At 43.8% G+C, this 23,662-nt stretch overlaps 1 protein-coding gene across 1 annotated transcript in view; it reads left to right on the top strand.

The window, feature by feature from the left end:
- fn1a (fibronectin 1a) overlaps positions 1–17,820 on the top strand; it is a 29,914-nt gene extending 12,094 nt beyond the window's left edge. Inside the window, exons 13-49 of the mRNA XM_071472547.1 lie at positions 565–686; positions 835–1,003; positions 1,388–1,573; positions 1,689–1,817; positions 2,055–2,144; positions 2,247–2,441; positions 4,002–4,280; positions 4,453–4,716; positions 4,837–4,931; positions 5,316–5,484; positions 5,598–5,684; positions 5,778–5,969; positions 6,476–6,748; positions 7,421–7,535; positions 7,665–7,741; positions 7,825–7,914; positions 8,028–8,294; positions 8,397–8,513; positions 8,835–8,999; positions 9,113–9,268; positions 9,370–9,483; positions 9,598–9,867; positions 10,043–10,254; positions 10,746–10,833; positions 10,982–11,167; positions 11,291–11,380; positions 11,578–11,769; positions 11,860–11,949; positions 12,902–13,010; positions 13,148–13,367; positions 13,775–13,945; positions 14,029–14,167; positions 14,409–14,576; positions 15,532–15,657; positions 15,850–15,956; positions 16,086–16,205; positions 16,481–17,820. Of these exons, the coding sequence (XP_071328648.1) occupies positions 565–686; positions 835–1,003; positions 1,388–1,573; positions 1,689–1,817; positions 2,055–2,144; positions 2,247–2,441; positions 4,002–4,280; positions 4,453–4,716; positions 4,837–4,931; positions 5,316–5,484; positions 5,598–5,684; positions 5,778–5,969; positions 6,476–6,748; positions 7,421–7,535; positions 7,665–7,741; positions 7,825–7,914; positions 8,028–8,294; positions 8,397–8,513; positions 8,835–8,999; positions 9,113–9,268; positions 9,370–9,483; positions 9,598–9,867; positions 10,043–10,254; positions 10,746–10,833; positions 10,982–11,167; positions 11,291–11,380; positions 11,578–11,769; positions 11,860–11,949; positions 12,902–13,010; positions 13,148–13,367; positions 13,775–13,945; positions 14,029–14,167; positions 14,409–14,576; positions 15,532–15,657; positions 15,850–15,956; positions 16,086–16,205; positions 16,481–16,549 (5,708 nt within the window). The 3' untranslated portion in view covers positions 16,550–17,820. The remainder of the gene's footprint in view (positions 1–564; positions 687–834; positions 1,004–1,387; positions 1,574–1,688; positions 1,818–2,054; positions 2,145–2,246; positions 2,442–4,001; positions 4,281–4,452; positions 4,717–4,836; positions 4,932–5,315; positions 5,485–5,597; positions 5,685–5,777; positions 5,970–6,475; positions 6,749–7,420; positions 7,536–7,664; positions 7,742–7,824; positions 7,915–8,027; positions 8,295–8,396; positions 8,514–8,834; positions 9,000–9,112; positions 9,269–9,369; positions 9,484–9,597; positions 9,868–10,042; positions 10,255–10,745; positions 10,834–10,981; positions 11,168–11,290; positions 11,381–11,577; positions 11,770–11,859; positions 11,950–12,901; positions 13,011–13,147; positions 13,368–13,774; positions 13,946–14,028; positions 14,168–14,408; positions 14,577–15,531; positions 15,658–15,849; positions 15,957–16,085; positions 16,206–16,480) is intronic.
- Positions 17,821–23,662: the final 5,842 nt, after the last annotated feature.

Raw genomic sequence — 23,662 nt, 5'->3', positions numbered from 1 at the left:
GTAGAGGAATCCTAACAGAGATTAAAGGACAGAGATTTAAGAGCATTAATACAGGGAGCTAGTAATTAATCTGCTATATTCATTTTTACTATTTGTAAAGTCACCACTAAATGCTGCTCTACTAAACTCAAACTATTCCTGCAGAAAAATCCTACTTCCAAGAGAACAGGGAAGGTGGAGAAGGTTGTAGAGTAGATAAAGTAGAGCTGTGGAAATCTGCTGGAATCTGACAGGGATGTGCTATTTTTTTTTCTTCACTCTTTCTGTTTTCTGTTCAGGAAAGTACTGCTGCACATTCACTGACACTCACTCACTGTTGAGTCAGATTATGTAAAAGTACACGTTGTTGAAATTGTAGAAAAACAAATGATTTTCCATTATTTTAGATTTTTGTATTTTTGCGGTTACCACAGTTATTATTCAATTAAAATATTGCACATTAAAATCAGTGATAAGAATTCATGGTTCTTTCATCCTTCTTGTCTCACTATGATCATGTCTTTGCTGTACAACATGGTGGAACTGGTCTGCTCACCTGTCTGTCGTGTCATCCCTGTCTCCCAGGTGGTCAACGTCCTGTCCAGGTGATCATAACAGAATCTGGAAACCAGCCCAACTCCCACCCCATTCAGTGGAACGCCCCCGCATCTGCTCACATCACCCAGTACATCCTCAAATGGAAAGTGGTGAGTTTAAGACATGGCTTCTCTTCTTACCCGTCTCCCATCTCTTGGACCTGACTTGTAATATCGAACATCCATCTTCTGGATCTATAAGCTGAGCTTTAAACCCCCTCACATCTCCTCCTCTAACACGCTTCATCACATTTTACAGAAAAACACTCAGAGCCCATGGAGGGAGGTGATGATCCCCGGTCATCTTAACTCCTACACCATCTCTGGTCTGAAGCCGGGCATCACCTACGAGGGTCAGCTGATCAGCATTCTGCGCTACGGACGCCGTGAGGTCACACGCTTCGACTTCACCACCACTTATGGATCATGTGAGTCGAGCTGTAACACACTGTTTGTCCCACAGTATTAACTGCGTCCACTTTGATTTTGTTCTTTATCCATGTAAACCTTTGAGGCGTGGATGTTGTTCTTCTGCATGTCTACTTCTATCCACTGTCGCTGGTTTGCAGAATATGGAAGATGATAGTGAACACAGGTGTCTGCAAAAGTGCTTGCATCATAAATTCAGTCTTTTCTAGCCTTTGTTTTTCTTCTGCTTTTATTCCCTAAGTTCCACCTTTACTTAACCAGGAAATCCTCAATGAGATTTAAAAACTCTGTAGCCATATTGTTCTGGTTACTGTTGCCAGTGCTGATCTCAGAGGTACCAAGAAGCCAAACTCTCTTATTTTCCATCTGGGTTTCTCCCGTAGTGGCTACGTCACAGGGCGAGACCACCCAGCCTCCGCCTGTGGTTGACATCTCAGAGTCGGTGACTGAAATTACCTCCAGCAGCTTCGTCATCTCCTGGGTTTCCGCCTCCGACACAGTCTCTGGTTTCAGAGTAGAGTATGAGCTCAGTGAGCAGGGGCAGAGCACTGGACAACCCATGGTGCTAGGTAACTGCAGGCGCCACAGTTTGGTTTTATATGGCAGTAATATATTTAGCATGTATTTAGCTGCTAGTGAGTGAAAACCAAGGTGTTGATACAGTATGTATTTGTTTCCTGTCAGATCTTCCACGTACAGCTACCTCAGTGAACATTAACGACCTTCTACCTGGGAGGAAGTACACTGTCAACGTCTACGAGGTTACAGACGAGGGAGAGGACAACCTCATTCTTACTACTTCACAAACCACTGGTGAGTTGCACACATGCTCAGACTTTTTCTTATTTCATGTTCCCATTTATCTTCTCTGATGTGTTTTCCCTTCATTATCTAAGTCACAAAATTTACTGCTGCTAGACTGAAATACAGTTTTGAATCAGTCAGCAGTCTAATGAACATGTGCCAGGAACTACAAATCAAACGATCCAGTACAAATAAAGCAGCAGTTGTAATTTTCCTTCTAATTCTTCCACGTCATTTGTTCCACAGCACCTGATGCTCCCACCGAGCATGAAGTGGAGGAGGTGGGAGAAACTTCCATTGTAATCAGCTGGGACAAACCACTGGCTCCTATCACTGGTATGTTATGACATGATTGTCAGTCGATGTCGTCACCTCACTGTAGCTGATTTCACCCTCTGCCTGTGCTCACTGACGTGTATGGTCCCGTCCTCCCTGCAGGCTACCGTGTCGTCTACACGCCGTCACTGGAAGGTGAAAGCACGGAGCTGACCCTCCCTGACACAGCAACGTCTGTGACCTTGAGTGACCTTCGACCTGGAAAGCTGTACAACATCAGTATCTACGCCGTGGAGGACAGCTTGGAGAGTGAGCCGATCTTCGTACAGGTCAACACCGCTGGAGATCCACTGCCAGGTAAAAGACTGAGGGGATCTAATCTGCTTGTGGAAAAATAAAGATCTTTTATGTTTAGATTTTTTCCCTTCTTTTAAGTCCACACTTGCTTCTGTGTCTGGATACCTAAAAATGTGTAAGTGGTGTTGACTAATATTTAGTTCTCTTTAATCTTAGTTAAACGAGATTAAGATCCAGCTGGCACTGTGGTTGTGGGTGTAGGGATGAATAAACTGTGGGAAACCTGCCACCTTTTTCTCTGGTGCATGAGGAGTTTGTGTGCAGTGACCAAAAAAAAAAAATCCCATTTGGTGATTTGGATCCACAAAATCATATGTGCACCCTCCAAAATCAACCTGCAAGTCATCTCGTGGCCTATTTAGTGATTTATGACAGAGTTTCAGCTCTCAATACAAGAAGCGAAGAGTTTTCCAATGGAAAGTGAAGTCATTGAGTTCACAGCTGTTGCGCTCTTCTTCTGCTGAATTGGAGTTATGTAAAACTCCTGAGTCTGCCAGGTCGAACACGCTGTAGGGTCAGTCGAGCAGATGCTGGAGATGTGTGTGTGTGTGTTTGGAGAGACAAGTGAAACCTCCCCATGCTGTGGCAGATGTGCACCAAGGCTCCTGTCTACATACGAGTTGTCTGAGCTGCACTCGCCACTGAGCTGGGCGCTAAGTTCTCACCTCAGCCACCGTCGTATGATAATTATCAGATCATTTATGTTATTTATAAGCTCTTAAACTCAGAGAAGCTTTAATCTTCTAGATCAGTTGCGAGCTCTGCCCATAGTGTAGTGTTGTAGTTGAGTTACTTAGCATTTGTACTAAAGTGTACCTGGGTGTGGACAAAGACCGACTGGTGCCGACATCTCCACTTAATCATCTTGAATCATCTTTCTGTCTGTCTTTGCTGTGCTGCCAGTGACTATTGAAACAGTTTGCATGTGTCCTGCCATCCACTCAGTCAGCAGTGTCATGATTTGGCACTTTTCTTTGCAGAAATGTTATCATGCACCTGATATGATCATGTGTATATAAACTGCTGTGTGCTTTGATGATGCATTGAATTATGTTATTTTAGTGAGTTATTTAAATCATGCTTTGACACATAAACATGACGTCATGGAATTGAATTGAATTTCCACAAACCTGCCTTGTTTGATAGATTATATTTGGAATATGATCCAATGACTTCTCCATTTTATTGTCTGCTTCAGCTTCTCTGAGATAAACGCTGTGATAAATTTGTCTCTACAGAATCATTATACTCACTTGTCACACCAGCTTTATTTCAAACAGCTGTAAAAGTTATTCCAGCTGTTCATCGAGAGACCGGTGGTCAGTCACAGTTGAGATTTAGATTAACAGCATTAAAATAAATCTACTCAGATGTTTGGTTAAGCCAGAGAAAGGGAAGGGAATAATGCACATGCATTATGGCTACACATACACACTGGGTGAGCAACAGGACGCCATGTTTACACACATTATCTGGTGATAAACGCATGAACGCTTTTGCTTCCCAGCTTTGCGTAAAGAACGAAATGTTTAATGCTGCGTTTGTTTTTCCTGTCTGCAGATGAAGTGGCTTCTCCTACAGACCTGCAGTTCTACGAGGTGTCCGATAAAAAGATAGTTCTGACCTGGACCGGCCCAGGCGGCGAAGTCTCAGGTTACCGCGTCACCGTCGTCCCTGTTGACGAGTCCGGTTCTCCGCAGAGGGAGATGACCCTGCCCGTCAGTCAGAACGCCTACATTGAGGTGACGCACCTGCAGCCTGGAACACTGTACCGCTTCAACGTCTACACCATTCACAACGGAGAGGAGAGTTTACCACTTATTGGGGAGCAAACCACCAGTGAGTACGACAGAAGCTCAGAGCTCAGATCAGCTTCTGCAAGTTGTTAAAATAAACTTAAACTAGAAAACAATATATTGTGTTTTGGAAAATGGTTGTGATGTAATGTTATTCTTTTTAAAAATCAAACCGTCTCATATCTAACAGTGTTTGCTGATGTCTCTCTTGTTAGAGCCCGATGCTCCCACAGATATCCACTTCACCAACGTGACGGAGGACAGCGCTGTGATGATGTGGTACGCCCCCCGCGCCAAAATCACCGGCTACCGTCTCTTCCTCACCGTCGAGGGCTCTAACCCCAAGCAGCTGCGCCTGCCCGCTCGCCTCTCTGAGTACACCCTCCTCAACCTGAGGCCCAACACGGAGTACACCGCCACGCTGCACGCCGAGCAGGACAACACGCTGAGCGCAGGAGAGAGCGCGGTGTTCACCACCAGTGAGTGTCTGACGCACAGACAAACGTGCATAAAGCTTTTTGGAACAATCCTCTGAACATTAATGCACCGTGATGATACACCTGAACTGATCAGGACCTGTGGTCTCTGTGTGTTTGCAGACCCTCCGATGGGCAACGCTCCTCATTTCAGCACCGATGTGACCGACACCTCCATTATAATATCCTGGACTCCAGTTCCCCGCATTGGATACAAGGTACATTCACTGCTGATACATAACATACAACATATACTCGTGAATCTGGCCGTGTTTCCTGTTCTGTCTCTTAAAATCAGCCGCTGGACTTTGTGTTTGTCCTGCTCTGACAATCGTTTCCCTCCGTTCGCTGCTGAGAGCAGATTCCAGTTATTCCCGGTTCAGCGTTGGCCCCTTTGGAGTCAGCTAACATGGGAACTACAGACCTCAAGGATAAATGTGATTGGTCGAAATATGTCACACCACAGATGAGAATGTTCTGCCGGCTTCCATGTTCTTGGGAAAACATTGACCTCTGACCTTTACCTCCTGTACCCCCAACCCCTGCGTCTCTCTCCTCCTCCTCCTCCTCTCTCTCTGACTCTGTGTTTGTTTATGTCTCAGCTGACAGTGCGTCCCAGCCAGGGCGGAGAAGCCCCGAGAGACGTGACCTCCGAATCAGGAAGTATTTACGTGTCCGGTCTGACTCCGGGAGTTGAGTACACCTACAGCGTCCAGCCAATCATAGATGGCCATGAGCAGGGAACCGCAGTCACACGCCGCGTTGTCACACGTAAATATAAACCAACACATTCTGACTCTGTTGCCTTTTATTCTTCTCCTGCTGTTTGTGCTGCTCCTCCTCTTCCACTGTGACTCTACTCCTCTCCTCCTCTTCCTCTCCAGCTCTGTCTCCTCCTACTGATCTGAACCTGGAGTCTAACCCCGGCACCGGAGAGCTCACCGTGCAATGGAACGGAGCCAGTACACCAGGTACACACACCTGAAAACCAGATGCACAGACACGAACATTTATCACCCACTCAACATATCTCAATGCCAATCTCTAATATTCTCCCCCTCAAGACATCACTGGCTACAGAGTGACATGCACTCCCACCAATGGACAGCAAGGAAACAGCGTGGAGGAGTTTGTGGAGGCGGGACAGAACTCCTGCACCCTGGAGAACCTGAGTCCAGGAGTGGAGTACAACATCAGCGTTGTCACTGTTAAGGACGATATGGAGAGCTCCCCGATATCAACCGTCATCACACCCGGTGAGTTTGAGGTGTCTCACAAAGAGGTTTAGAGATTCTCCATGTGGAGACCAGACGTTCTGTGTGTCTGTAGTTGTTTATATATGATTTTGTTTGGGAGGTTTATATGTGAACATGTAAGAGCATCTTTTAACAGGTAATAGCTCTGTTAGCGTCTCTGCTCTAACGTATCACCAGCAGAAACAGTCCCAGCACTGTTTGGCTTCATTTCCTGGGTATATATTAAATATTTTCAATGGAGAAGTTTCATTGAATAACAGCTGAAACCTCACTGGACAGTAATATATATACCAGGAAACCAGCTCTTCCATTGGTGTGGTATATTGAATATCTCAACCTACTGGAAGTGAACAGTCCTTGTCGCTTGTCTTAACCCGCTCCTACATGTCTGTGTCTTTTTGTCTGTTGCTTTCCACTTCCTGCCTCTCGCCTCCATCCAACCCCTTCCCTTTCCCTCCACCCTTTGCCTCTGGTGTGGTGTTTCTTTCCTCTTTCAACCCACCCAGAGGTCCCACAGCTGACGGATCTCAGCTTCGAGGAGGTGAGCGACACCACTATCAGTCTCCGCTGGTCACCGCTCAACACCACAGCCATCACCGGCTACAGGATCACGGTGGTGGCAGCCGGCGAGAGCGTGCCCATCTTTGAAGACATGGTTCTGCCGAGCACCGGTCACTATACCGTCTACGGACTGGAGCCTGGTATCGACTATGACATCAGTGTGATCACTGTGACGGAGAACGGCGAGAGTGAACCCACCACGCTCACTCAGCAGACCTGTAAGATCCACGTTTCCTAAAGATTTCCTCTATTGATAATATCATTAACAATACATGGTTTTCACCGGAAGAGTCATTAAGCTATGAATCACAACACCAAGTTGTCAGAAGTGTTTGTCCTTTAGGTTTTTGGATTTGTGTTGTCTGTGAGGGTTAGGGTTATAAATCACATGAATCACACTGTGTGCTGAGCCTATATAATGTAATATGGCTCGTATTAACCCGAGGACATGGCTCCTCAAACAAACCTTTTAAGTTGCTGATGTAATTGCTCTGCATGCTGTGTTGTCAGTTTAATAATCCTCTTTGTGTGTGTGTGTGTATACACGTGTGGACCATCTGGTTTTAGTTGAGAGAATTTATCATACTGAGGCTCATTTTGCCCCCCAATGCAAACACGGCTTGTTCCCTCACTTTTAAGATGTCATAAAACCTCAGACAAGGATTTGCACTGACACACACACAGAAAACAGACTCTTCCCTCTTTGAAGATGGGGGTGTGAACACTTTTCTCTTTTAATCTTTTTTTTTTCTTGTTCCCTTCAGATTTATTTCCTCCTCTTATTTGCACTTTTCTTATCTCCTTGCTCTTTTATAGGGCAAGCAAAAACAAATACTGTACTGTGAGCTGTAGAGTCCAGTTTGAATCATGCTGCTCTGTCTCTTTCACAGCGGTACCAGCCCCCACTGATCTGCGCTTCGGCCAGGTCGGGCCTGACACTTTGGAAGTCACCTGGGTCTCCCCCCACGTCCCAAACACGGCTGACATCAACAGCTTCCTCATCAGGTACGACGAGGAACATGCTCAACGTTTCTTTATTCCTGATTCAGATTTACAAGATACAGATTTGACATAAATCACGTAATACACCAGAAATGACAACACCAGCTGTTTGTTGGTTTCCTAATTCCTCAGGTATCACCCCATTGACGATGAAGATGATATTACAGAGACCAGTGTGGGAGGCAGGACCAACAACGTGGTGCTGAGGCGTAAGTCACAGTACAAACAAAGAGTCGACAACAATCCACAGACACACACACGACTACATTCATGTCTTGTCCACTGTCCACAGACCTGCTGCCGAACACAGAGTATCTGGTCAGCGTGGTGTGTGTGTACGAGCAGAGAGAGAGCTCGCCTCTTGTCGGCACCCAGAAAACAGGTGAGTCTTACTCATCTGGTTTGACAACAGGAGAATATCCCTCCAGAAAAGAAAATTAGATTAGATTTTCCCTGACCTTCATCTTTTTCTGTTCCCCACCCAACCGTCCACAGCTCTGGATTCCCCAGTGGGTCTGCGTTTCTCTGAGGTCTTCACCAACTCCTTCACCATGCACTGGCTCGCTCCCCAGAGCAAAATCAGTGGTTACCGTATCAGGTACCAGATGGCCAGCGGCGGGAGGGCTAAGGACGAGAGGCTGCCCCCCTCCAGGAACCACTTCACCCTGACGGGGCTCACTCCAGACACAGATTACCTGGTCAACATCTTCGCAGTGAGCGGGACCCAGGAGAGCGTGCCACTCACTGGGAAACAGAAGACGAGTATGAAATCCTAATTCAACACTTGATTTATGCAACATGTTAATATCATTATGTTGTTTATCTATGTTTGTTCTCTCTCTTTCTCTCTCTCTATCTCTTCAGTCTCTGATGCTCCCACAGACCTGGAAGTGCTAGACTCCACCCCCACCAGTATCACCATCCGCTGGGACGCCCCTCCTGTCACTGTGCGTTACTACAGGATCACTCATGGAGAAACAGGTGAGTCAGGAATAATGAAGATGCTGATTTCATTATACTTCAAGCATTTTCCTTTTTGTTCTTTTGCTTTAGATGGTCCAAACTGTTTTCACTAGTTGTATAGATTTTGTATTTGGGAGGGAAAAGTCTTTGACTTTGTTCTTGGTTTATAGTCAAAAGCAAATGTATTTGTATCATTGAAAAGAAGCATTAAAAACAGAGGTAGAAAGCACAATAAGAAAACAGTATAAAAACAGGTAGTAGAACAGATATTATCTAATTAAAATGCAGGATTAAAAGATATTTTCTTTCACATATGTCACATTGCTGCTCTTTGCCCAGGAGGTCACAGTAATCCCAAGGAGTTCACGGTGCCTGGCTCCCAGTCCACTGCCACAATCTCTAACCTGAAGCCTGGTACCGACTACACTGTCACCGTCTATGCTGTGACCGGCAGAGGAGACAGTCCCGCATCCAGCACCCCGATCTACGTCACACACAGAACAGGTCACACAAACATTCATTACACTCTGTTAGATGCATTTCACCCTTTTTCTGGTGATTATGCTGCTTCCCTGTGTTTCCGCTCACAGCTTTCTCCTCCTCATCTCCTCTGCTAGGTGTCGACTCTCCCTCTGAAATGGAGGTGAAAGAGGTGGATGACAACAGTGTCACAGTGAGGTGGAGCCCTGCCCAGGGCCCAATCAAGGGATACAAGGTGACTGGAGTCCCCAGAAATGGACAGGGGCCATCTTTTACTGAGGTGGTGGCTCCAGGTACGTTCTCTGACCTCCTTCTATCTTGACTTCTCAGTTCAGGAAAATCTAATCTGTGTTGTCTTTTTTTTTTTTTTAACCCTTTTCCTTCTGTTTTCCAGACCAGACAGAGATTACTTTCTCAGGCCTGATGCCGACAGTCGAGTACACTTTAAGTGTGTACGCTCTTGGACAAGATGGAGAGAGCTCCCCACTGGTGGTGAATGCTGTCACAAGTGAGGCTTTGCACTTTCCACAGAGTTTGCCAAACTTTCACACATAGGAAAACCACATCCTGACATCTGCCCTGACTCACCTCCAACCTCCTCTCTGTCCTCCTCACCTTTCAGATTTAGACCGTCCCAAAGACCTGACCTTCTCAGACATTGACTCCACCTCTCTGCGGATCACCTGGGACAGCCCCGAGGGAATTGTTACGTCTTATCGGGTCTTGTATTCAAGCCCGGAGGAGGGTGAGAGAGAGCTGCTCCCCGCTCCCCGAGGTGACGCCGAGTCCACTGTTATCTATGGTCTGCAGCCCGGCACTGAATACACTGTGAAGGTCATCGCCCTGCACGACGACACAGCCAGCACACCAGTGGTTGGGACACAAGCCACAGGTATGGAGGGAAATGAGTCCGAGGTGTTTAATATTTGAGGTGAATGACATAATGCAGAGAAGAAAAGGAGAAAGAGAAAATTCAGAATCCATCAGGTGCTATTCTTCTAACGTGTCCCTCTGTCACTACTGTCCTTCTAACCCTGCTTTTCTTTTCTTTTCTTTTCTCCCCGCAGCCATCTCACCCCCCACCGACCTCCAGTTCTCCCAGGTTAGCCCCACCTCTTTCACGATGCGCTGGGCTGTGCCGGGTCAGGAGAACCGGCTGAACGGCCTCACGGGTCTCACAGGCTACCGTGTGGTGGTGAACCCTAAGAACAAGAGCGGTCCCACCAAAGAGATCAACCTGGCCCCCGACGCCACTCAGACACACATCTCTGGACTCATGGTGAGTGTGGGTCTGTGAGTGTCAGTGAAGGACCAGACGTCCATCACGTTGAATGTTGTCCCTTCTTTGATCTCAATTTCCACTTCCAACAATAGCAGAACTAAGTAAAAATGTGCCATGTTCACTGGTTGATTATAATGTGATAAATTTCAGATATTCAGATAATGATTTTATGCCCTGGTGAAATAATTAAGGGGAATTCATTATAGAAATCACTTTTAGCCTGATGTAAAGTTCCAGGCTGAGCTTGAGCAGGCTCAGGATGTGCAGTGACAAACACACAGGTGGAGGCACGCAAACATAATGATCATCACTCACGGACATAAAGTAACACACAGGCAGGCTCATACGTGTGGACACACAGGCACAAACATGCACTGACAGTAAGGACTGTAGCAGCAGCCAGAAAACTTCAGCTCCATTCTGTGGAGGTTGTGCAACTCAGTGACAGACTGATGTCTTGTCTCTGTCTTTTTCTCCATCTGCCTCAGGTTGAAACTACCTATGAGGTCAGTGTTTACGCCCTGAAAAACTCTCTGACCAGCAGGCCAGTCCAAGGAGAGGTCACCACTTTGGAGAGTGAGTCTCTAACTCGTCCACTTTGACTTTCTGACAAATGGTTTTGAAACATGAACACAATGATGCGGTTAATTAATTTCCTGCACCGTGCAAAACTATCATAACTATCAAAACATATACCCTCTCTCTCTCTCTCTCTCTCTCTCAGATATCAGCCCGCCTCGTCGTGTACGCATCTCTGACGTGAACGACTCTTCCATCACTCTGACCTGGCGCACCAAGACAGAAACCATCTCCGGCTTCCTGGTTGAGGCCACACCCACCTCCACCTCAACAGGCTACATACCTATTCAAAAGACCATTGGCCCTGATTCACGCTTATACACTATTACAGGTACAAAGATCTGAGAATATAAACCGGCAGCTGTCAACAGATGTGTGTAATATAATATGATGATCCTGTCAGTTTCCCTGTATCACTACACACAGCCTGTCATGAAGTTGTCTCTGTCTCGAGGTCTGGAGCCAGGCACTAATTATAAGATCAGCATCTATACACTGAAAGGAAATGGACGCAGCACACCTTTCACTCTGACCGCCACCACAGGTAACCATCAAACTCCTGTCAGGACGGTACATCACTTGAATGTGACCTGAGATGGCTACACATATAAATTTGCATATGTTGGTATATCGTCAGTGTGTTTTCCTTTCATTATGCCACAGAGTCAGAATTAAAAACATACAAACCAGTGTTTTGGTGGAGTTGTTATGAGAACTTACTCTCATGTTTATCTCTTCCAGCTAAACCAGTGGTCATCCCGCCCACCAATATCCGCTTCACCTCCCTGAACCCCACCAGCATCTCTTTCACCTGGGAGCCATCGCGCAGCCCAGAGGTCACTGGGTACTACGTCACCTACGAGGAGGCCGGGGGGTTGCCTCGAGAGGTCACCCCCAGACCCCACGCAGGCCAGAGCTACGCCCTTATCAGTGGTGAGAGTTATTGTACATACATGCAAATACACTGATTTAAAATGTGACTTAAAACAAACAAATCTTTTCACACGTATTGTTTGGTCGTAGGTCTGAAACCAGGAACCGAGTACGTCATTAAGATCGTTGCGCTACAAAATGCTTTGAGAAGCACACCCCTAGTGGGCAAAGCCAGAACACGTGAGTACGCCCATCATTCACCTGAGTGTTTTCTTCTGTGTAAGTGTAGTTTGTGTGGAAAAAGATATTTAAGACATTGTTAAATGTGAAAAACCAGTCATGAACACACTCATTGCATTTGATTATATTTATTCATCATGACTGTTTTAATGAATCATTTCTCAAGCAGGTGTCGCACTTTTCTTTAGCTCCTAATGTTTAAATATGTTATCACAACAAAATAGCAAAGTTTCTGTGAGAAAAGACATTTTAATGGTGACATGTTATAACGGTTCCTGCAGTTTGACAGCTACGCTGCGCTGACCCCTGCTGGCTTTAATCTCTGCTAATAGAATTACAGATTTCTGCCCTTGGCATCGATTGATAGTCGTTTGTGTTTTTCAGTGCATACTATACAAACATACACTAATGTGAGCTCTTCTGGGGAAATTGACCATTGTGCTTAGATTCTCAGGCAGAGGGTCAGTACCTCCAAATGGGCTGCAGGTAAACTGCTGGCAGTGTCATTAGAGTGTTATCATAACCAGGTAACACTTTCAGATTATTAAGCATCAAAATGTCATGACATTCACTAAACTATGAATCTGCTTTTCCATCCCAGATGCAATCTATAGTCTATAGACTGGGAGAAAATATAAATCTTAACGTGCATCAGTCTGTGTCTATGGGCTACGTGCTGCAGCTTGTGTGGATTCACCAGATGCATTTCTATCCTTCAGTTTCTCATGTAACGTGGCTTTCCTTCAGAGGATGCTGCAGCTGTTGTGTTCCGAGTATTAAAGCAAAACGTGTGTTCATGTCTCAGTGGTTTCCTGTTGTTTGTACGGGGGTGCAAAGGAAACACAGTCACTTTGTGTTTTTACCTGCTCAGAATTCAGCTGGTGGATCTGCGCATTTGCTTTGCCTTGCTTGCTTCTAACAGCTAGCATACATATGTCTGTTGTCCAATCAGAGCCAGCAACAGATCATCACCTGTTGGTCCCTGAGCTGCCTCAGCTTCCTGTTCCTCACCGACCCAGCACCGACATCCTGGACGTTCCAGAGTCCTTCGATGACAAGACGTAAGAACCTGTATAATCGTGCTGACATCTGAAATTATTAACTAGACTTGAGAAAACAAAATCAAAAATATCTCCAGTTTGATGCAGTCAAACATTTCTCATCTCCTTTCTTCATCCTTCTCTTTTTCTGTGTCTAGCTTCAACTCCAACCATGTGCACTTGGCTGGTACTAGTGGCCAGAACCAACCTGGGCAGCAGGGCCAGCACATCTACACAGAGTACCAGAGCCTGGGCCCTAACAATGGACTCAATGGCCCCTATAGTGGACCCAAAGAAGGCCAGAGACCCACCCTCAGAGAACCCCTGGTCTATATTCCTGTAGCGGGCCCTGATGGAAACAGAGTACCCTTGGTCAAGGTGTGTGAGGCTGAAGTTATCTCTTCTACACCTGATCTGGTTTTATTACAGATGTGAAATAAGTATATTTGACCACAATGATTTACATTTGCAATGATCTTCTCTGAAGAAATTTGCACATTTTATTTGTACCTGCTATAACTGTCACAAGAATCTGGTTTAAATCCAAACTTATGTGAAATCACTGTATTGTATTTTTTCTGTAAAAAAAGGCAGATGGCTAAGAAATGTCATTTCACCCATTTTATTTTCAGATATTATCTTCAGAAATATAAACTTGATAATTGTGGCTAATACATCAGCTGTTGATATTTTAATGTTGAACATAAAAAAGTGAGTCTTCTACAATGTCTCTGACTGTGAGCGATGTTCTGATCTCACTGTCTCTGTTCTGCTTGTTCTCGTAGGTGAGCGAGGGTCCTCTGCCAGGTCTCGCTTTTGGTTTCCCTGACAACGAGACGGAGCTGCCCCAGGAAGCACAGACAATCACAACCATCTCCTGGCAACCGGTTCCTCAGACCTCAGAGTATGAGGTGTCCTGTAATCCCATTACACACCTGGAGGAAAGAGGCTTCCAGGTACACGCACACACACAGTCACTCACACTCATCACAGCCGGAGATATAAAGACCTCTTATTAACTCTGTCTTCCTCCACATAGATGCGTCTTCCTGGCACGTCAAACAGCGCCACGCTGATTGGACTGACATCTGGAGCGTCCTATAATGTTGTAGTTGAAGCCATGACGAACGGGGCTAAAGAGAAAGTTCTGGAGGAAGTTGTAACTGTTGGAAATGCCGGTACAGTCGCTGGAGTTTTTCTTTCAGCACAATAAGCATCAGTTTAATATACGTATATTCTCACTGTATAAAATCTTACCATGAGTAGGAATCACACACAGACACTGTAAATAATAAATGTTATTAGCAATGTTTTGGCATGAATAATTAAAAAAATATGACATTTCAGTTCAATGGTAAAGTTAGACTGAGGTAAACCTCATCTCCTGGTCTTCTTCTAAACTCTTCCTCCATCCCATAGTTCCAGGTGACATCCCCATTACCAGCAACCGGGATGTGTGTTATGACACGTTCACACACACCTACCACCAGGTGGGCTCAGAGTGGGAGCGCATGTCTGAGACGGGCTTCAAGCTGTGGTGCCGCTGCCTCGGCCTGGGCAGCGGCCATTTTAGGTGTGATTCATCCAGTGAGTGGCTTAATAACCCCATCCCAGCATGCTTTGCAACAACACAACAACACACCATGGAATTAAAAGAAAAAAGATTCTATGTGATTTACTCAACAGGAATTTATAAGAGGGAATCATGAAGTGAACAACTCACACAGCAAACTCAAAATGTTATAAGATGAACCTAGACAGAGCAATTAGCTTCATGTCTGAACATATGTTAATTAGTCTAATCAAAGATGTTATGAATTAATATATTTTACATTAAACATATTATAAATTCCTTCGCTGCTGCTGTGCAGAAGCCATAGAACTGTCCTGCTCATGTTCTATGTGCTGAGTCCTGCAGTAACACGATGCTGGCACGAGCAGCCTCTTGGACGCTGTGTTCTGCATAAATACACTGTAAAGATGATGAAGTCTGTTCAGTGTGTTGTATGTTAGAGCCAGTTAAACTGCTTCATGGTGACTGAAGCATCTTGCCCAAGCTGGCCTCTCTGCTCTGTCTCTGTAAACTGAGACATCTTCACAGAAAGAGGGCAGAAGGCTAAGCTAAGCTAAGCTAAGCTAACTAGCCAGCTGTCTCAGTTGCTTGTATTGTCCGTAGAGCTAACATGACAATACAAGAAACTGAGATCATCATCCATCAGCATTTGTTTTAGGTTATCACACTGTCTGCACATCTGTGTTTGTCTCCCCACTGGTAAACGTGTGTTTTCAATGTTGTTTGGATTAAAGTTTATTTTATGTTTATTCTTTGCAACACGTTTTAGACACTGGGATTTACACTGTGTGGAATTCAGTACATGTAAATGCTGTGAATCTCTCACTGCAGTGTGAAGGGAAAAACTGATGAACTTCTTTTTGTCTTCATCTCCATCTCCTCTTCTACATCTCCCCCTCATGTATTCCTGTTGTCCCCCCCGGTTCCATCCTTCCCTTTTTCTACATCTCTCTGCGTCTCCTCCTCCAGAGTGGTGCCATGACAACGGCAACAACTATCCCGTCGGTGGAAAGTGGGATCGCCGCGCTGAAAATGGTCACATGATGAGCTGCACTTGCCTGGGAAATGGCAAGGGAGAATTTAAATGTGAACCCCGTAAGTAAACACGCGAACACGAACCAGCTGTTCACAACATCTGCCTAACATCCCTGCCTGCCCTCACACACTGAGTTCCTCCTGGTCATACAGAGCGCAGTGTCAGATCTTCAGCAGCTGCTTTAAACATGATTGATTTCATGATTATGCTGAAGTACTGTTGATCTTTAACATGTGACTATAATCCTCCAGATGAGTCCACGTGTTATGATGACGGGAAAATGTACCAGGTGGGAAACCAGTGGCAGAAAGAATATCTGGGCGCCATCTGTACCTGTACCTGCTATGGAGGACAACAGGTGGGTAACAGTGTGTGTGTGTGTGTGTGTGTGTTGTCTATTCCCTGCTGCTTCAGGGATCATGTTAAAGGAAACCTCATGGCCACAGTGTTTGTGTGTGTACATGAATCTTTCTGTCTCCTCCTTTAGGGCTGGCGTTGTGAGAACTGCAGACGTCCAGGAGGACAGACTGATGTGGACACTGACCTCCTGCAACCTGTGAGCTCAGATGTCTTCGACCGGTACAGAGAAAACGCTCTACGCAAACTGGTCAGTGTCTCACATTTTACCACTAATATTCTACTCCATTGCATTTTTAAAACGGCAAATTAAGAAAAAAACAAGTAGAGTTGGTCAGAGTATCAGGACGTCCATGGAATTTGTTTTAGTCTGTTGGTTTAAAAGTGCATCATTTTTGATTTGTTTAAATTCATTCACTCCTTCTTTCAACAGTATAAAAACGTTTTGAGGATCTGATCATTGATTTTGTGGACAAACTAACCCTGTCCTCCTCTTTCTCCTTCACCTCCTTCCCTGCTGTCCAGAACATCCAGTGTCCGATCGAATGTTTGAGGCCAGAGCTGCTCGCGGACGCTCACAGCCCCTCAGAGTAGAGAGAAGAGGGGGGTGTGAGTGAAGAGGGAAGATGTGAGACCCCTTACAAGGAGTAAGGAAGTCTCCACCTGCTTTCACGAAAAGAAGACCTTTCCATTTGATTTGTGCCCTTAAAGGTTTTCCCCTCATCAAATTTTAGTGCCTTAAAACTTTTCCACACCAATGTCTGTGTCTAGCTTCTCACGTTGGCTGTGATCCTCTCTTCTTCAGCAGAAACAAGGATGAATTTTTGACACAAATCTATCAGAGCACAAATCCTGCTGCTTTATCACCTCAGATGCTCACCCCAAACACACACAGCAGACGCAGTATTGTTGTGTACTTTTACTGTTGCATTGGGACTTTTTTCATTTTTAATTTCAGAACATTCCATCACGGTTCTCTTCCTTTGAACAAGACAAAACACCACTACGAGCGTCCGTCCCTGATAACACCTGTAACTACGTTTGTACGTTTCCCTTTTGAGTCTCGCTGTGACTAATATGTATTCAGAAGACATTTAGGTCATGATAGAATGCATTTTGTGGGTCCTTAGACATTTTCACATCAGGAGAGAGAGCTGTTTTTCAAAGGAAGTCCAAAGCCATATGTTTCATATATTTACCTTGTTGCCCAGAACAACTTTTACAGCTCCTGTCTCAGCTTGACTGACCCGGACGGACCTGACAGTCACTCAGTTTCCAATCACACTGATCAGACAGTTTGAATCTCAGTCCACATCCCCTTTGTGATGAAGGGGATGCAGTGTGATGTCTGTCTCTCTGTGGTCAGCGTCCTTCTGTTCTGATCAGCTGTCCACTGCTGAATCACAAGAAATACAGAACTGCAAACTTTCCTTTAAAAAGATAAGCACTGTTACTTTTGAGTTTGTACTAAAAACACTGCCCTGCTATTATTCCTGTGTAGGCTGTTGAAGTCACCGTGTAGATGTGATTCTGTGATCTGTCATGTGGGTGTTTTTAAAAGTACATAAGGTATAGCACCTCTAAAATCTATAACGCCAAAGCTGACTGACCAAAAGTTAAACTCTTATTTCAAAAATGAATGGGAAAATTCACCATTATTTCCAAGTGAAATGCATTTTAATTACATAAATGTTTGTATTTTTTTAAATTCATTTCTTTTATTTATCCCTTTTTTTATTCAGGCATTTTGTTCAATGCTATTTTGGGGTGTACACTTTATTTTTGATTAACATGTTTTTATATTGTTGGTGCCAAACTCTGAACTACTGTGGACTGAATCTTTTTAATAAACTGAAAAAATCTGAGCCAGTTGTCATGTTTTTTTTTTTTGTATTTTCCAGTCTGATGTTCCACAGACTTTAATTTTGTACTGTGACGCCAGTAAAAACAAACGGATGCAGTTTCAGATCTTATTTGACAGAAGGTCAATGTATCTTCTGCTCACTACATTTTCCTTTCAGAAGCAGGTGTTAAAACACATCAGTGATAACGGGACTTTCAGTCCTCTCAGCTGTTGCAGGGCAAGAGATATTATTTCAAACTTGTTTTTCAAAGTAAAGTATATTTTGCACCTCGACCCAGCGCTAACCGCTGAGCCTCTTCAGTATGTTGCCCTGCACCTGTCTTCAGTGTGATTGTTACAACTGAATAATTCAACCAAATAAATAAATAAAAAAAAGAGTTCATGTACAAATTTTCACTTTATCGAAGGTCTTTACCAGTGTATTATATTCAATGACACAAGCAAGTTTACTGCATATTCTCCATATATATTTATTATATGAGGTTATATATATGTATATAGTATATAGCTTTTAAAGTCATTTAATGTCTTCTTTTGTTTCATTATTCTGTCATTTTAATGTTTGGGGTTTTTCTTGGTCTTCTTGTGCTGCTGTAATATGAATTTCCTAAATCTTATCACTATTCTGCAACTGATGTCTCACCCTTCAGGGTCAATTTAATGCTGAGTGTGTCCTATGTTTCTGTATAGTTGTGATACATTATTTTTCCCAGGTTTAGTTTTGTAGGTGTGGCATATACAAACCCAGGATACACTGAATTTCTGCCGGTTTTAATAAATGTTTTTATTTTATTGGTGGGATTGCTGACAAAACAATCTCACTATATGTTGGTGTCAGATGTCATGTCTAATAATTTCTGAAATACGAAGCATTTTTTCTCGTTTTTTCCTCTATAAATAAACAGAGAGAATGTTCAAATCCCCGTAAACTTCCTCTTCTTTGAACCTTGCTTCAGCATACTTTTAGCAGGAGACTTCATTCAGACTAGTTATTGGTTATTGTATTTGTATTTGGCTTTTTGATATCTTTTACAATTATGCGCTTTATGCGTTTTTCAGACAGTTGTTTATAATGGGTGTGTAAGGGAGGAAGTTTAACTACTTAAAAAAAAACAGTTTAATTTGTCCTTTCACTCTTTACATGTAATTTTCTCCCACATTTTAGGTAAATGTGTCGTGTTTCATTCAATGTCACGACCAAAGCTCTGTGACTTACACAATTTGAACTGTGAGCATCAAAGTGGCAGGAGTAACATCCAGCAGCCACATTCACTCTAATGCAAAATGAGAGCAGAGAATCAGGAGGAAAACAGGGAGCGAGGCTGCAGGTGTGACACAGATTTGGCATTACAGACAAATATTGTATATCACTGTGTTCAGCAGAGTCTCCTCTCTCAGAAATATCTGCATGTGAAAACAGTTAAGATATTTTACTGGTAAGCCTGAGTTAGGACAGCACCGCAGAGTGTTTGTGATCCGTTTTTTCTGCTGTAAAAACTGGACGTCACTGGAATCCAGGAGGACCACAGCTGCTGTTTTCATAGCTTTTCCTCAAGGGCAAACAGGTGAGTGTTTTTTACCTGGTGGAGTTTAACTTTTGCAGCAGAGTCCTTTCTTTATTTTGAGGGAGGCTCTTAGTTTGGACTGAGTCTGTGGGTCACCTGGGAAAAAATCACACACATCTTAATATTCTGAAAAATCATATGAAAATCTACAGTAGTTTCCAGATTTTAGGGGCAAATTTATTCAGTTTTAGCTGCACAAAACAAATCTATTCAAATTATATGGTTGTTATGGTTTGATATTTGAGTACATGATCTCCAAGAAAATGCATGTTTAAATGGTAGGAAGTTGTCCTGTTGAAGCTGATGTGTTGAGGACGCTTCAGATTCAGAGCAGAACCTCAGTCCTGTCACTAGAGGTCCCCACAGACCTGCAGGTCAGAGAGGAGCCTGGCTCCTGTGAGCTCACTGTGTGCACGTCCTCCTAAACTAAACAGACCACATTTTCATTTATATAATAATAATAATAATAATATATATATATATATATATATATATATATATATATATAAAGAGAAATGTGTAAATGTAGATAAATGGACTGAAGGCACTGTTACTGCATGTGAATATTGTCACTGCAGAGCAGGAGAAGTCTTTGAAAATTAAATGTTTTTCAATTTCTATTTGAACATGGTCATAGAACTCCCACATGAGTGTGTGAGAATGAAACTGCAAATTGGTTTACTGCATTTTCTTTTTCATTTTTACTGAAATAAGGCATCCTGTGGGAACATGACTGCTGGCCTGAAGAGCAGCAGGTGTGCTGACTGGGCAGCTGTTTGCTCTTCAGTTGAGCTGCTTCCCTCCATTATTTCACTTTTGCTCCTAAGTGTGTTTGTGTGAGTAGTTTATTTCATTATATGTTAGATTTGTTGTTAAGTAGAATCATCTAATCTCCTTGGTTAATTCTCACATGATCATATATTTAAAGTCTGAACGTATTGATGTGCTGATTTAGATTTAGTTTGTTGCTTTATTGAAGATTATGGTAGAATTTGACCTGTGTGTATGTTTTCTTTCATCTGTAGAAATATAACCACTCACACCTGACTGACTGGTTAAATGCTTTCAAATGGAACCTGTTGACTGCTTCTCCTGCTTTACTCATATGCATTAGGTCAGGTCCAGTGTAATCCTAGAACCCATGAGGGGAAAATTACATTTTCAAATTGACATGATCATTTGAATAAAGGCCTCTATAGGCTTCTTTAATGAATTTAACATTTATAATTTTAGTTTGTTATTTTTCTGCACCAGATGCTTTGAGGGTGGAAACACCATAATAAAATCATGGATTGTGCATTTAAAGGAGAACCCAACACTTTTTAAGAATTCACTTTTCTTATTCCTGTGCTGCAGAAGAGTTTGGTCCATGTTTGTGAACATGCAGCTCTCTCCTCTAAAGTTAGAGACCAGAGGAGGAACCTTAATGTGTGATGTTCCAGAACATGGATGGGGCTCTGATGTTTGTGTAATTTCTTCCACCAAAATGAGTGTTTCACATCTTTAACTTTATATCCATAGGTTAAGGGGTCACCAAGGTAACTCATTCTCCCCAGTGGCTCCGAGTCATTTCAGCCATATAACCACAGGAGCCTGACTGATGAGAGAAGCCTTTGACTTTTTTAGACAATGACATTTACAAGCAAGTCTATATTTAGAGATGATGTTTTTCTGCTGTATTAGTTCATTATTCGCCCTCAATAGCTTTTAATGTGGAAGGTTAGATTTAAAAATGTGATGCAGTTCCTGTGTTCCACATTTTCATTTATTACTTACGTCATTTAATGGATATTTCACTGGAATACACAAGTCAGTGGCCTTGTGTTGTCTGTGGAGAATCTTTCAGCTTCAGGACAGATGATACAGACTCACCTGTCCTTGGGCTCAGGAAGAGCATGTGTAACATGAAGCCTTGTCTTTAGTCAGACTTGCTTTCAAATGAATGAACTGTAAGTCTGTGATGTTGAGACTGGTGCACAGCTACTGTTTTGTCTTTTACCTTAACTTACACTGCAGTTCATGGATTTTATGCTCCAGCTTCTGAACTCACAACATTTCCTGCACTCGCAGCTGAAGCTGAAGAATTGAAGACGGCTCACTTCCATGGTAAAAGACATCAACTGAATACGACTGAAAAGTTGATCGTTGTGTTTGGGAAGAGACGCCAGGTGATGAGGAAACGCAAAGACACCGAAAAACTGCAGAAAACCAAAAGTCTCCACAGTGTCCTGTTTCCGTGCTGGTTTTATTCTGAAAGTCCTGACTGAGCGGAAGTAGCGATTAGCTTCCGGTGTGACGTAGTTCGTCAGCTGACCTACTGTTCCCTCACGAGACTCTTCTGTCTCCAACCGGTCGCACTTGTCGCTTATTCGCGCGGAGGGTCGGTTTGAACAGCTGTTGTTTCATAACGAGGTGATGTATGGAGGCGTTTGATTTGTTCAGCCGCTGCTTAGCTCCGCCCCTGCGGCTCCATGTGTCTGCAGGCAGGTCCCTCGTCCCGCGGCCTGTGGGGCTGAAGCCGCTGGCTCTGGCTCTGCTCTGGCTGAGAGCTGCAGTTAGCGGGCTGCTGTTCAGCAGCCAACAAGGGGCTGGCTGACTGCTGCAGTGTGGTGTATTAGCCGCTAAACTACCAACCAGACCAGGCCCAGAGTGAAACGTGCTCAGTGCTGTCAGTGCATCGCCTCCAACCAGGCACGGTCAGGTTCAACAGCCTGTTTTCTGCTGAGGGGTGTGGTGTGAATGTTAGCTTAGTTTCCACAGACAGAAGCTAACTGCTAAAAGTCACCTTTACTGGCTGTTCTCAGACTAGTACGTTTATATTAGGCAGTTTCCATTTTGTACAGATTGGTTTAAATGGGTGATCAATCTTTTATGTTCTTTTCATGGACAGAGTAATTTGACTTCAAGGCCTTAGAACATTTTAAAGTCCTTTAACTTAAGGGGAAACGTTCTATATGTTTCCATGGCTCCTGTCGACAGTATCTGCAGTTGGAGCTTTGTGTGGCCCCTCCTTTGAAACTGATGGAGCACAACCAGCAGGAAATGGTAAGTCATGGGCATGACTACACACCCTCCCTGTGTGGGCGCAAAATATGTGAAGTGATATTCACAATTACAAATGTAGCTGTAAATCTACATTTGTGAAATAAATCTGCGCGAGTTTGTACATGAGAAGAAAGCGTTCTTGTGTAGAAGGGATTTGTGTTCAGGAAAGAAATGACATCAGTGATGAGGTCACACAAAGACAGTGTTTTAGTCAACGTCTGTGAACAGATTCAGAGCAGAAAGCTGTGTAAAAAAGTTGGTGCTCAAAGTTCCCCCATGTGTGACACTGAATGTGCAAGTAGAAGTTTTTTTTTTTTTTTTTTTTCCACCTGAATCTGATTGGACAGTGACAGTCCAATCACAAAGCAGAGTCCAATCACAGGGCAGGTGGTTCTGGTGCCGTAGATTTTCAAGATGGCTGACGTTGCTGGCTTGAATCTAATTCAAGATCTGCGCCAGATATTCAGACAGTAAAGAAACGTAGTTATATCCTCCACAAAGGGAAGCTGCTGGGCTCACGTCAGGCTCACTACACGGACCCAAGGATATAGTTACAATGCCTTTATTGTGTTAGGGTTGTGGTTTTCAAAGTGTGAGGCGTGCCTCCCCTGGGGGGCGCCAGAGAACTTCAGGGGAGGTGCAGCATGAGTAAAAATTAACTAGAAGAGATAACTGTAAACGTCGGGTTAGCTAAACTCAGCTGTGCATGGGGCAAAATAGACAGATTTTTAGTACCTACAGTGAGAGAAGAGAGAGTCTGGGGTGAGCAGGAAACTGAAGAAGTACTCTCTTTGTCTGTTCTCTGAAGGGGGGGCTCACTGTCCCACACTTTGAAAACCCCCGTGTTAGAGCATCTCAGAGTAAACCGTACAACAAAAATCCCAAAAGGGAAGAAAATGCAGATGGTTTCGACCGGCACAGGCTCTTCCTCAGTGCGTGGTTGGAAAGAGAAGTAAACCAGAGGTGAGTGTGAGTGATTCCTTATGCTGACAGATCTCACCTGCATATATATCATAATATATTAGTGTGTGGACAAGATGATATTGGTTACCATCATAATTATAATCAATAAAACGTAGAAATAAAAGTTTTACAACCATTTTTAAACAATAACGAGAAGCGTAAACGAGTTGACAAGAAAGGTCTGAAATCTGTTTCCTCATTAAGACCTGGATACACCAAAGCATCACATTTAAAAATCCAAAAGTTCCTCTTTGAAGTTATAATTGAACC

Source organism: Trachinotus anak, unplaced genomic scaffold, assembly GCF_046630095.1.
Source record: "Trachinotus anak isolate AG129_WGS33_773 ecotype Australia unplaced genomic scaffold, CSIRO_AGI_Tana_v1 ptg000039l, whole genome shotgun sequence".
In the NCBI taxonomy this organism is placed as follows: Eukaryota; Metazoa; Chordata; class Actinopteri; order Carangiformes; family Carangidae; genus Trachinotus; species Trachinotus anak.
The sequence above is the reverse complement of the archived record's forward strand: the minus strand, read 5'-3'. Positions and strand labels throughout refer to the sequence as shown.